General features: G+C 37.3%; 1 protein-coding gene across 6 annotated transcripts in view; it reads left to right on the top strand.

Moving 5' to 3' along the window:
* USP37 (ubiquitin specific peptidase 37) overlaps positions 1–14,002 on the top strand; it is a 105,223-nt gene that overhangs the window by 71,550 nt on the left and 19,671 nt on the right. For 5 of the 6 annotated variants that reach the window (XM_064372990.1, XM_064372991.1, XM_064372995.1 and 2 more), the window contains exons 16-19: positions 2,076–2,240; positions 4,313–4,378; positions 7,047–7,188; positions 9,362–9,617. In XM_064372990.1, coding sequence (XP_064229060.1) covers positions 2,076–2,240; positions 4,313–4,378; positions 7,047–7,188; positions 9,362–9,617 — 629 coding nt within the window. The remainder of the gene's footprint in view (positions 1–2,075; positions 2,241–4,312; positions 4,379–7,046; positions 7,189–9,361; positions 9,618–14,002) is intronic. The other variant, XM_064372994.1, reaches the window with a different exon arrangement.

The following is a 14,002-nucleotide window of genomic DNA, read 5'->3' on the forward strand; positions in this document are numbered from 1 at the left end:
CCCAGCTAATTTTTTGTTTTTAGTAGAGATGGGGTTTGGCCATGTTGGCCAGGCTGGTCTCCAACTCCTGACCTCAGATGATCCACCCTCCTTAGCCTCCCAAAGTGCTGGGATTACAAGTGTGAGCCACTGCACCCAGCCCAAAAAATTTTTTTAATTAGCCAGGTGTCTTGGCACGTGCCTGTGGTCCCAGCAGTCCCAGTGGTCCTAACTACTAGGGAAGTAAGGCGAGAGGATCGCTTGAACTCGGGAGGTTGAGGTTACAGTGAGCCATGTTCATGACACAGCACTCTAGCGAGAGCAAGAGCTTGTCTTAAAAAAAAAGCGGGGAGCAAAAAAAAAAAAGGAGGGGAAGGGGGAGCCTCAGTGGCTCAGGCCAATTGTCCTGGCACATGAGGCATTTGAGGCCAGCCTGGGCAAGGCATATCCATTAAAAAACAACAACAACAAAAAGACTTTATAAATCATAGCAGTATTATTATAATGACTTAAGAAACTTATGTTTTTGACTTTAGAGACTTTGTTCTTTACAATTTATGAGTGGTTTGAGGCCAGGAAGGTGGGAGGAGGAATCTTAAGGCAAAGAATTGGTTGTTACCAGCTATCACTAAGGAAACCATGTACAGTTAAAAAGACTAGTTTTTACCTCACATGCTGGATTTCTCTACTCTTTCCCATTCTCTTGCTGTTTGATTTTTCAAGTGGGGGATAAAAAATGCTAAGGGGAATTTTTCTCCCTTGTTTTTCTTTCTTTTTTTTTTTTCTGGTAGCTCACTTATGTTAAGGATTAATTTATTCAAGTCTTATGTGCTAGAAGCCTCTGTTTGTTAAATCCTAATTAGGATTAGTCTTGTTCTACTTGTGTTCAATTTAATTTTCAAAACCATTCTTATTCTTGAAGAACCTGATATTGTCACCAAGTCCATTCCCTTTTAGTGAAGCCTCATCTTTGAAGATCTGTGATTTTGACTATCATTTTCCTGCTTTATGTTACCTTTTTTTCCCCCCTCCTTTTACTGCTCTGTGCAGAGCAGGGCTACACTATAGACAGTGTGTCCAGAGTAGCCTCATATTACCTTTTATTTTGGTTAGGTTATTTGAAATTCCATCAGTTGTGTCCTTGTATTCTCTCAAATTGTAAATGTAAAGGTCCTGAATTCTAGCATGCTTTTTAAAAAAGAAGTACAATCGATAACTTCAATTTGCAGATTTTTGTTCGTGGCTTCTGTGATGAAGGTGTATATGGTAAGAAACAGTTTTTTTAATAGATCAGACAGTTTTGTGTGTGTATGCCTAGAACTGAAGTTTATTCCCGTAAGATTTTTGAAATTCAATTTTGAAAGTGTTCTTGTGGGTTGAGAAATATATTTAATCCATCAAGCAGAGATTGTGTTCTATATGAGAAGTGAAAAGGTTACCACAATTTTAACCATAAAGAATTCAGTGCTTCTAAAGAGCTAAAAGCCTTTTCAGACTCACAGACCAGATTTGGCATGCAAATTTTTGTAGAGCTTTTTTCTAGATGGGGAGAAGTTTTGTATTTCTTCCTTAGCTTTCTACAGAGAAAGTTCTTCTGAAAATAAAAGAATAATTCTCATCAGAAATCATCTTGAAGTAATTAATGTTTACCATCAAATATAAGAGCTATGTGACATTTTTAATAGACATTATTTTACCAGTAGTGGTTATATAAAACCTGTTGCTTTTTAAACTGTGTAACGGTGAAGTAAATAATTTAAGGATTTAACCCAATATTAATGCCAAATTTAAAAATTTAACATTCTTGTCTGCTATATCTTATTTATTTGTGTTTTTTCTAGGAACATTAAGTATTTTACCCAAACCACACTAATCTACCACCAATGGCCCTGTTTTGTTTTTATTTGTGTGCTTATTACCTAGCACAGTGCCTGGCACCTAACAGGTATTCAGTAAATATTCTTTGATGTGTCTTTAGTTTGGCCACGTGGAATTTTTAAATCAAAAGTCATCTAACATAGAGTGATCTCTTTTAGTATACAAGAGATACCTGTATTATGTATGAATTAGTAAGGTTGTCATCTCCTGTTTTTCAGGGTCCTCATTCTTCATTTGAAACGATATAGCTTCAATGTGGCTCTCTCACTTAACAATAAGATTGGACAGCAAGTCATCATTCCAAGATACCTGACCCTGTCATCTCATTGCACTGAAAATACAAAACCACCTTTTACCCTTGGTTGGAGTGCACATACGGCAATGTAAGTCTTTGAGAGACGATGTCTTTACATTCCCTTTTGAAATAGAAAGGCTTTAGTATCTAATCAAAAGAATGAAGTACATAGTATGATTCCAAGGTCAAATCAGATCAGTGGCCAAATGCAGTGGCTCATGCCTATAATCCCAGCACTTTGGGAGGCTGAGGCAGGAGAATTGCTTGAGCCTAGGAGTTTGAAGCCACCTATGGTAACATAGCATGACCTTGTCTCTACAAAAAATAAAATAATAGAACCAGCATGGTGGCACAAACCTATAGTTCCAGCTGTTTGAGGCTGATATGGGAGGATTACTGGAGCCTGGGAGATCAAGGCTGCAGTGAATGGTGCTCAGAGTAAGACCCTATCTCAAAAAAAAAAAAAAAAATTAGACCAAGAAGGAGATCTCTTAATTTTGCCGTACTTTGGAATTTTAGTGTTAAATCACTGCCTGAAGTAATTGAAGAAAACGGTTAAAATATTTCCAAATTTATTAGTTGATTTTCATAGTGAGGTGCTTTTTTAGGAAGTGCTCTTACTCTTTAGACTACTAGAAGACAGTTTGATATACTTTGGGAATATAAATCAGACTTAGGTGATAATAAGAGTCACCTAAACACTGAAAATACAGATTTTTGTGTTTTTTCCCTGGAAGTTCTGTTTCAGTAGGTCTGAAATAGGGGCTTGGAGTCAATATTTTTAACAAATGCCTCAGCTGACTCTTCGGGACATGAAGATTTGAAAAACCCTATACTCAATGTTATGCCTTCATACATATATTTTCAGCAGTGTAAAGAACTTAAATGGCTCTTAAAGTTTCTCAAGAAAAAAAGAAGTAATATTTAGGGTTTATTTCATCATGTATGCTGGGAAAACCTTGGGACTTCTTTGAATGTTTCTCTTTTTTCTACATACTTGCATTACTTTGAAGCCATATGTTATGTCATTCTTTACTATACTTGAACACTAGTTTGGTAGAATCATAAAGTTATGGAACTTTAAAGGTGAAAGATGTTTTAGAGATTTTTGTCCAAGTCCTTAATTTTATAGAAGAGGACCAAAGATATTAAATGATTTTCCTAAAGTCATGCAGTTAGTGTCTGAAAGAGCCACATCTCAAAGAAGTTTACACTAGTTTCTCAAGGGTCTACTAATAAAGGCATGTGCCCAAAGAGTCTAATGGTTTTTTTTCTCTCACAGCTTTTCTTTGCTTGTTTTTGCTTGGTACATACTGCTGTCTGCTGGTAGAGCTATTACTCTTTCTGGCAGTAGTATTATGTCACACCAACAGTGTAGACTCCGTATGATCATAGGCCTGAATCCAAGCTATCTGACTCTACAATTTGATAGCTTTTAGGTCTTGCACAAATTCCTTGACTTGTAAGAAAAATAATAGAGTGTTTGTGAACATTAAATGATGTAATATATGTAGAGTTCTTAGTACAGTGTCTGACATCTAGTAAGTCCTCAATAAATGAGAGCTATTACTTTAAAAGAACTGAGACAAAGTAATTTTCTCCAAGTTACATTTTTCATATGTATTACACTTGACTTCACTTCCAATACTGTCTATTTAGATTACTGGATCAAGGAGAGTCTAGAGATGGTATTTCATTTTCTCTTTTGGCCTCTATTGCTAGTATTTTTTTTTTTTTAAGACACTCATTCTGTTGCCTAGGCTGGAGTGCGGTGGTGTGATCACCACTCACTGCAACCTCCACCTCCTGGGTTGAGGCAATTTTCATGCCTCAGCCTCCTGAGTAGCTGGGATTACAGGTGCCTGCCACCATGCCTGGCTAATTTTTGTATTTTTAGCAGAGACAGGGTTTCACCGTGTTGGCCAGGCTGGTCTTGAAACTCCTGACCTCAGTTGATCTGCCCGCCTCAGCTTCCCACAGTGCTGGGATTACAGGTGTGAGCCACCTGGCCTGTTGCTAGTAATTTAAAAAGCATTATAATTGTTTGATTTTCAAGAGGACATAAAAGGATTATAGTACAGAATAATTCATTTTATAAGTTAAATATATATCTTTAATAATTCATTTGTATACATTATATATTTTCTAATTTTCTGATAGTTCTAGACCATTGAAAGCCTCTCAAATGGTGAATTCCTGCATCACCAGCCCTTCTACACCTTCAAAGTGAGTTATATTTCTTAATGTACCCAAAATCTGTATTTAAGGATTTGGCTTACCCTAATCTCCAAGATTGCTTCCCTGCCTTTTTGTTATTGTTTTACTTTTTTGCATGATAACTGCTCTTTATTACCGATACTTTTGAAATTTTCCTGAGTATATTGAAGGATATAAAAAATTTTAATCAGTGATACAAGTTTAGCTCATCCTCTCAATATTCTGTCTTAAAACCTTGTTATTGTTAATATGTAATACTTTCATCCTAAAACTCAAAAAATTAACTGAGGGCAAGGGAGTCTAGGGATTTAAGGGATAAAATAACTCCTATTAGTCTAACACACTCTTCCTCAAAGATAGGCATGGAATCCCAAAACATTTTTTACCTGTTATTAGCCAGTCTGGAACTTCTTGTCTTTGACACCAAATATGAGTTATTTTGAAAGGGAACAGGAAAACAAGCAAGCATTCTATAAATGCCTTATGTTTTTTGTTTAAGACCAAACTTTATCCAAGGAGGGAACCAAATGCCTTTTTTGATTGTTTTTTAAATATATTTCCTCTAAGATTTTCCTAGAGGAGTTCCTGATTACATCATTTCAATTGATTTAGTTGTCATTTGGCTTTTAAATTTTTCTAAAAATTTGATGGCCCAAAGTACTTTTAGAGAAGAGACATTTTTGTTGTTTAAGGGCTTTTGGGGGGGCTTATATAACCATAAAATGACATTTGGGAACTGCTATTTTCTTTTCCTCCTGTTAATTATTTTTCAGTGCAATTAAAACCAGATGACTAACATGACTAGAAATCTGAAATGATACCGATATGAATACTCTTGCCCGTTCTCAAGATACAAATGAGCAATACCACTTGGCTGCTTAGAAAGTGAGCAAGTGATGCATTTACAGGATGAATATTTTTCATTGCTACAGGCAAGCTGCCTTCTGTGAATATAGTAATTATTAATGGAATGCACTCTTTTATGTACCAAGTCACTGTAGTTGCAAGAAAGAAATGGTTTCATTGGGCATCATTGTACCTTGGCATGGTCATCTGTTCTCCAGGGTCTACTGGTATGAAAATTTGGGAGTTGGTCAATAAAGAATGATTAGGCCCTAGAAGACCGTCATGCCGATCAAACTTAAAAGAGGCTGAGTTATGAACCCGAATACTATTGGTTCTTCTACAATGTCCTTTGTCACATTTGACCCTGGTGCAGTAGTAGCCAGGTGTCATCCTCCTTCAGCAAAATATTTACCTGGATGAACAAATTAATATGTTCAGGTTTGCTTGGTGAGCAAGAAATCAGAAATGAGGAATTAAGATGGCTAATTGGCTATTATGCTAAAAACCTTTTTGAGCACATGATGGGAGGCTTTTCAAGTGTTCAGGCTGGAGTGCAGTGATATCCTGGCTGCTCTGAGCCACAGACTATGTTTGGGCTTATCACTGACCACTTGCCTCTTTTCTTTGATCTACATTGCTATGCAATCTTCCTGATTTCCACTCTGGCTTCTTATTTCTTGGTGCCATTAGTCTATATGTTTATTTTCAGTTTTTACATTTAGGTTAATTGTATTTTCCAGTTTTCATTTTTTATATATATATTTTTAGTATTGCATATGAATTTATGTTAACCTCCATCAAAGAAAGTTCTTGTACTTTGATCTTTACCACTTTTTTCTTTAGTTTATTTTCGACTTACTTACAGGACAACACAGTAACACCTTACTTATCCGACATCATTAAAGGATTCCACATAAGTGAATTTTTATATAACTGAAGCTTAGCCTTTTAAACATTTATCTTGTAAAAAAATTTTAACATTTTGGATGAAAATTTTTTAAAAATATGTCACACTGTTCCTTACATTCTTAAATAAAATCACTAAGGATAATTTAATCACTAAGGATATCTTAATGACTTAGAAACAGCATTTTAAGTATCAACTATTGCCCTGTGTTTCAATATGATATTGCCCTCGGAGGCTCTTATTACAAGAAAGTTTGCTTTTACATTAAATGACTTTATAGTTCTTTTTTGCCTTTCTTGTGGTTATTCTTTCTAATTACTTAGCTCTCATTTCTTGATGAACTTGATACACCATTTTATATACCATTTCCTGGGAAAGTAAGGGTCCCTCTAAGTACACGGGCTTTGGAACTGCCTTCCTCAGAAACCTTTTTTCTTACTTTGGAATCCCTATGTTCTGGAAAGTAGAAATTGCCAGAAGTCTCATCTACAGATAAGTGGATAAGTGGAATGTTACTGTTATTTTTAAAGTGCATGGATCATAATTTAAAATAACACAAATTAGTCTTCATGCACTTTGTTGTCAAAAACATTTATTCATTGCTATGCCTGCATGAATTCGGTAGCATACTTAGTTTATAAAGACAATAGCAAATTTCACTTGGGTTGATCATTAAAAGAAAAAGGCACAACATGATTAGTTTACTCATGATAAGTACTAGCATAAGAGTTGTCCAGTTTTCAAAGCATGGCTCTTTTGGAGTGGGGCAAGGTAATGCTGAAATATACCTCTTTTGATACATCTTTTTTTTCTGTTAAGTAATTTTCCATAATGGAAAAGCAATTTGTTTTGGTATTTTTAAATCAAAAGAATAACAAAGACAAATGTTTATCAGACTTATATTTTGTTTTCCTTAAATTACAGGAAATTCACCTTCAAATCCAAAAGCTCCTTGGCTTTATGCCTCGATTCAGACAGTGAGGATGAGCTAAAACATTCTGTGGCCCTCAGCCAAAGACTTTGTGAAATGTCAGGCAGTGAACAGCAGCAGGAAGACCTAGAAAAAGTAAGTAATTTTTTCTTAAAACATCTGACAAAGATTTGTGTAGCTCTTACTGTCCAAATAAATGTCTTTTATAACCATCATCAAACTAATTAGTTTTAAAGAAAATGCTTTCTCTGGCTGCAAAAATCAGTGTGTTTACAGATGGATCAAGACTTAGAAGAAATTAGTTCTAAACAAATTACTTTTTTTGCCCTTCAGAGCTGCTTTTGCATATTGTTCCTCAAATAATTACATGCTTTATTTTGGTAGCAATTTTTTGTTTTTTAAAAGACAGGGTATCTGTCTTTTGCCCAGGCTGAAATGCAGTGGCGTGATCACAGCTCACCATAGCCTCGACCTCCTGGACTCAAATGATCCTCCTACCTCAGCTCCCGAAATAGCTGGGACTACAGGCACACACCACCATGCCTGGCTTATTTTTTAAATTTTTTGTAGAGACAAGGTCTCACTATGTTGCCTAGGCTAGTCTAAAATTCCTGGGCTCAGGTGGTCCTCCCACCTTGGCCTCCCTGAGTGCTGGGATTACAGGCATGAGCCACTGCTCCCAGCCTGTAGCAATTGTTTATGTAAGAGAACTGTAGTAAACATTTTAGATCAATAGAGCAACCACTAATCTAATTGTTTAAATTATGGATTTATTAATTGGATTAATTATATGGATAGTTAATACTTTGAAGTTCTAAGCTTTTCTAGGTGTTTGCATTATCTTATGCTACTGTATTTTATTTTAAGCCTCTCTTTTAAATAACAGAATTATTTTAGTAGGTATTTTTGTTCTGAGTTGTTTCCTATCTTACTTTAAAGCCAGAGGTAGTCTGTGGTTGCTCAAATTTAATAAAAAATGAGTGAAAGTCCAAAATTCTTCCAGAAAACAACTTTTGAATATTTACATAATCTTTTTTTTTTTTTTTTGAGACGGAGTCTTGCACTGTTGCCTAAGCTGGAGTGTAGTGGCAAGATCTTGACTCACTGCAACCTCTGCCGCCCAGGTTCAAGCAATTCTCCTATCTCAGCTTCCTGCGTAGCTAGGACTACAGGTGCATGCCAGCACACCTGGCTAATTTTTGTATTTTAGTAGAGACAGGGTTTCACCATATTGGTCAGGCTGGTCTCAAACTCCTGACTTCAGGTGATTCACCTGCCTGGGATTACAAGCATGAACCACCGCGCCAGCGTTTTTTTTTTTTTTTTGAGACTGAGTCTCTGTTGCCTAGGCTAGAGTGCAGTGGCACGATCTTGGCTCACTGCAGCCTCCTGCCTCAACCTCCTGAGTAGCTGGAATTACAGGAGTGTGCCACAACGCCTGGCTAATTTTTTTGTTTGTTTGCTTTTTGTGATAGAGTCTCGCCTTGTCACCCAGGCTGGAGTGCAGTGGCAGGACCTCAGCTCACTGCAACCTTCACCTCTTGGGTTCAGGCGATTTTCTGTCTCCCAAGTAGCTGGGACTACAGGTGCGCATGACTATTCCCAGCTAATTTTTTTGTATTTTTAGTAGAGATGGGTTTTCTTCCTGTTCACCAGGCTGGTCTCAAATCCCTGGCCTCAAGTGATCTGCCTGCCTCAGCCTCCCGAAGTGCTGGGATTACAGGCAGGAGCCACTGCACCCGGCCTACTTTTTGTATTTTCAGTAGAGACGGGTTTTCACCATGTTGGCCAGGCTTGTCTCAAACTCCTGACCTCAAGTGATGCACCCATGTTGGCCTCCCAAAGTGCTACAGGAGTGAGTCACCTCGTCCAGCCCTGTTTATGTAATCTTGATGTTGTTTTAATTTTTCTCATTTATTATTATTAATAAGACCAGCTAACATTCATAATGGTGTAATAGGTATGATGATAGAATAGTGACTGTATAATATATGTATATCTGGAAGAAAATAAATTAAAAAAATACTTAGAGTAATTATCTCTGAGTAATCTATTTTGAGTGAATTTATTTATTATTTTTATGTATTTTCCAAATTTTTACAAAATTTATGCTTATTTCAACTTAAAAAAATGTTTTCTTATGTAGTTATTATTTTTGAAGTTTAGTTTGTATATTGGTTATTGATTGTTAAATAACCCAAAGTAGCAAAGAAAGGAAACTTTTTAAAAGTTACTACTTTAAATGCTAATTAAGATTGCTATATTTGTAGGTATTCTGGTTTCTTCTAAAAGTAACTCTTTTCTTCAGGATTCAAAATTATGCCGAATAGAACCTGACAAGTCCGAATTGGAAAACTCAGGATTTGACAGAATGAGTGAAGAAGAAGTTCTAGCAGCTGTCTTGGAGATAAGTAAGAGAGAAGCTTCACCATCTCTGAGTCATGAAGATGATGATAAGTCAACTAGCAGCCCAGATACCGGATTTGCAGAAGATGATATTCAAGAAATGCCAGAAAATCCAGATACTATGGAAACTGAGAAGCCCAAAACAATCACAGAGCTGGGTAGGTTTAAGGAAGATTAAACCTCTGTTAAACAAAGCATAACTCTTTCAGAATTTTATGGTGACAAATGACCTCCAAATAACAGGAGATAAATACAAAAATTAGCTGAGTGTGGTGGCTGGTGATTGTAGCTGGCTGAGGCAGGAGAATCACTTGAACCTGGGAGGGGGAGGTTCCAGTGAGCCGAGATCACACCACTGCACTCTAGCCTGGGTGATAGAGTAAGACTCTGTCTTAGAAAAAAAACAAATAAAGGGAGGTAAAGTGGATCTGTATAACAGAGCTGATTGCATTTTCCTTCTGTATTATAAAAAGCTTTAAAAAATGAGAATCAAATATTGTGACTAGTACCCAGATGCTAGTGGTAAAGTATGCCATATCCCTTTAGGTATATATCACTAGTAAAGCTAGCCTTCTTATGTGCATTTAATAAATGTTTGTGTCAGTTTTGAGGTACTTTTCTTACCACTGCTGCTTCAGAAATTCATATAATTCTTTCATTTTTCTATATTTGAATTTACACTAGGTGTTAGGGTGTAAATAATTCAGTTATTTACACCCTAACATTACCTTTTCTATGTTTAGATATATTTTGATACACAACTACTTACCGTTGTGTTACAGTTACCTATAGTACTCAGTACAATAACATGCTGTACAGGTTTGTAGCCTAGGGAGCAATAAGCTGTGCCAGATAGCCTAGATGTATAGTCAGCTATACCATCTAGGCTTGTGTTAAGTATACTCTAAGATGTTCACACAAAGACAAAATCACTTAACAATGCAATTTCTTAGAATGTATCCCCATCGTTAAGCAACACATGACTAGACATAAAATGCTATACTATTTTTGGTAATTAATTTTTATTTATTCATTTTTTGTTATATTAAGCTCTCAATGGGAACAACAGAGCTGAGCCTTCCTGCCTTGTACTTTGAAATTTTTAGGTAGATACCTTTTGCTGTCTCTTCCTATGACCAGTTGTTTTTTATTTTTTGGTTTTTTTTTGGTATTTTGAAATTTTTAGGTTGATACCTTTTACTGTCTCTTCCTATGACCAGTTCAAAGCTTGATCAAAGCCCCAAGATCTAAACAACTATATATTGCTAATGTGTTTCAGGTACACCGAGCTTAAGATTTTGGAAATGAAGAGAATGCTAGAATATCAGAAAATTATTTTCTGCCTTCTCATAGTTGGAACCTCTTCAATTTCAACTATTTTGTGTGCAAGTAAAATAAGAATTAGCATATCTCCATTTAACTGGAAACAAAAACATTATGGTTTTTATATACAGGCATTACTTTTTTTCCTTGATACAAGTATCATTATGCAGTCCCCTTGTTACATTTATAATCACTGTCCTTAGATATCACTGGTTAATGTTAAGTGTTTTTATCCCTTCCTGATTTATTTCCTGCTTGCTGCTCTCCCTTTCAGTTCTTTGCCCAGTCCTATAACTTCCTCATATTAACAAAGGGACAGCTATAGGAAGAGGTAATATGTGTGAGTGTCTGATATCAGCCCTTCAAGAGAGCTACAGTTTTTATAGGAGGAAAGGAAACAAAGTAGTTGGAAATGGCAATGGGTAATAAAGAAGAAACCTACCTGGTCTCCAGGCTCTGGGGTATGGGGAAAAAACAGCCTATACTTAAAAGAACACTAGAAAAATCCATAATGGAGGCTTTAGAAGAAACTGGCCCTGACTGAAGACTAAAGAGACCTAACAACCGAATATAGTGAGTAACCTTAGGATTCTAGGTTAGGAAAAATTCTACAAAAAATATTTTGGAAACAACTGGAGAAATGAGAATGTGAGCTATATACTGGAATTATAAATAGAAGTACTGTTAATATTCTTAGGTGTGATAATTGTTATGTAGGAAAATGTGCTTTTACTTGAGAGATTCTGGCTGGAAAGGAAGCCGAATGCGGTGGCTCATGCCTGTAATCCCAACACTTTGGGAGGCTGAGGCAGGTGGATCACCTGAGGTCAGGAGTTTAAGAGCAGTCTGGCTAATGTGATGAAACCCCATCTCTACTAAAACACAAAAATTATCCAGGCGTGATGGTGCGTGCCTGTAATCCCAGCAACTTGGCAGCTGAGGCATGAGAATCACTTGAACCCGGCAGGCAGAGGTTGCAGTGAGCAGAGATCATGCCATTGCACTTCAGCCTGGGCAACAACAGCAAAACTCTGTCTCAAAAACAAAAAAACAAGAGATTCAGGCTGACATGTAAGAAGCTTGGCTTCTTGACGTGTAAGCCAAGCTACTATGTAAGAAGGTTGGCTACCCTGCTGGAGAGACCACATTAAGAAGGAAAGACTCTTGAGATCACCAGAAGAGAGAAGATATCTAGCCATCCCAGCCAATCTTCTTTTTTTGGGGGGTGTTGGTGGGGGTGGGGGACTGAGTCCTCTCTGTCACCCAGGCTGGAGTGCAGTGGCTCAATCTCAGCTCATTGCAACCTCCGCCTCCCAGGTTCAAGTGATTCTCCTGCCTCAGCCTCCCAAATAGCTGGGATTACAGGCGCCCACCACCATGCCTAGCTACTTTTTTTTTTTTTTTTTTTTTTTGTATTTTTAGTGGAGACGGGGTTTCACCATATTGGCCAGGCTGGTCCCAAACTCCCAAACACAGGGGATCACCTGCCTCGGCCTCCCAAAATGCTGAGATTATAGACATGAGCCACTGCGCCCTGCCCCAGCTGATCTTTCTAACCAAAAACACAAAGATGCCAAGAGAAAAAGAAAAAATCAAGGGAGACATGTGTTTTTGGCCTGAGCAATTGGATAGTTGATGGTACCATTTGCTAATAAGAGGAAAACACAGTTGGTGGGATTAGGGATGAATAAAAATTAGACAGACATATGGAGATTTTACATAGGCATTTTAGTATACAAGTTTAAAGCTCAGGGAAGAAATTCAGACTAGAGATAGGAATTGATATTTCATCAGTCTGTGAGGCTGTAGTAATATAGGAGATCGCTTAGAGCAAGAGCTGAAGTAGAAAAGACAGTCTGAAAAAGTGTCATGATCCCTTTCTTTCAGCAGCCTGTTTTCTGAGTTTCTGATCTTAATTCCAAAAATCTTTTCTTCTACCCCATTTTGATTGCCCACTTATAGAAGTCATTACCCTAGACCAGTGCTTCTCAAAGTGTGAACTTAGATCAACAAATATAATCTGGGAACTTGCTGGAAATGCCAATTCTTGGCACCACCTCAGGTCTACTGACTGAGAAGCCTTGGATGTGGGACTTTGCAATCTGTTTTGATAGGCCCTCCAGGTGATTCTCATGTATACTAAAGTGTGAAAATCACTTCCCTAGACTTTGTCATCATCAATAACTGTACCAGCTTTGAAATCTTTGTTTCAGGTATCCTTCCCTAATCCTTCTTTCCATCCAGCTCACCAAGTGTCATATTCTGACTTTTTAACTATTACTTGATTTTTATTAAGACTGTCAACTCATTGCTTCTTATTTTTTGCTATTCAGCACCTCCCTCTTATCATTACTTCCTTTGTTACTCAGACTACATGCTATATTTTCTTATCCTTTTATCTCCTTCCTCTTTTCTTCTGCCACAGTAGCCTGACAAAACCCAAACTCCCAACTCAACTATTTACTTTTTCCATACCTGCGCCCACACTGCTGAAGAAAATCACAAAACTGTGTTGAGTGGATGTTCCTCAGACTCATGACAACACTCTTTTTTTTTTTTTTTTTTTTTTTTCTTTTGAGACGGAGTCTTGCTCTTGTTGCTCAGGCTGGAGTGTAGTGGCACAACCTTGGCTCACTGCAGTCTCCACCTCCTGGGTTCAGGCAATTCTTCTGCCTCAGCCTCCCTTGTAGCTGGGATTACAGTCACTTGCCACCACACCCAGCTAATTTTTTGTATTTTTAGTAAAGATGGGGTTTCACCGTGTTGGCTAGGCTGGTCTTGAACTCCTGATGTTAGGTAAGCCACCATGCCTGGCTGACTACACTCTTAAATGGGCACTAAATGCTACTAGTCAGTTCTGTAATAACCGTTTTATTTGTTTTCTCAGTCTCCGTGATACCTTCCTGAAATCTGTACTTCTGTCTCTTGAGTGCTCAAAATTATTGGTTAAGAAAAATTATGTCACTTTTTTGAGTATGTTTTGATGATAAAAGTAAAATAGCAACATCAACCCCCAAATCTTCCTTCCACTTGAAATGTTCATCATCAGCTAACTTTGTATATCTCAGTTCCAAATTTCCAAAACAGATAATCTGATTGGTTGAGTCAAATCATTCATTCCCAGTTCAGTAGGCTTAGTTGGGAGGGACAAGCAAGGTCATGTAGACTTCCAAGCTGCCCCTTCTAGGCCAAGGCTGTTCCTCCAGTAATGGAGGAAAGG

This window comes from Aotus nancymaae, unplaced genomic scaffold (genome assembly GCF_030222135.1).
Source record: "Aotus nancymaae isolate 86718 unplaced genomic scaffold, 86718_ANA_hifiasm-v0.15.2.pri h1tg000008l, whole genome shotgun sequence".
Taxonomy (NCBI): Eukaryota; Metazoa; Chordata; class Mammalia; order Primates; family Aotidae; genus Aotus; species Aotus nancymaae.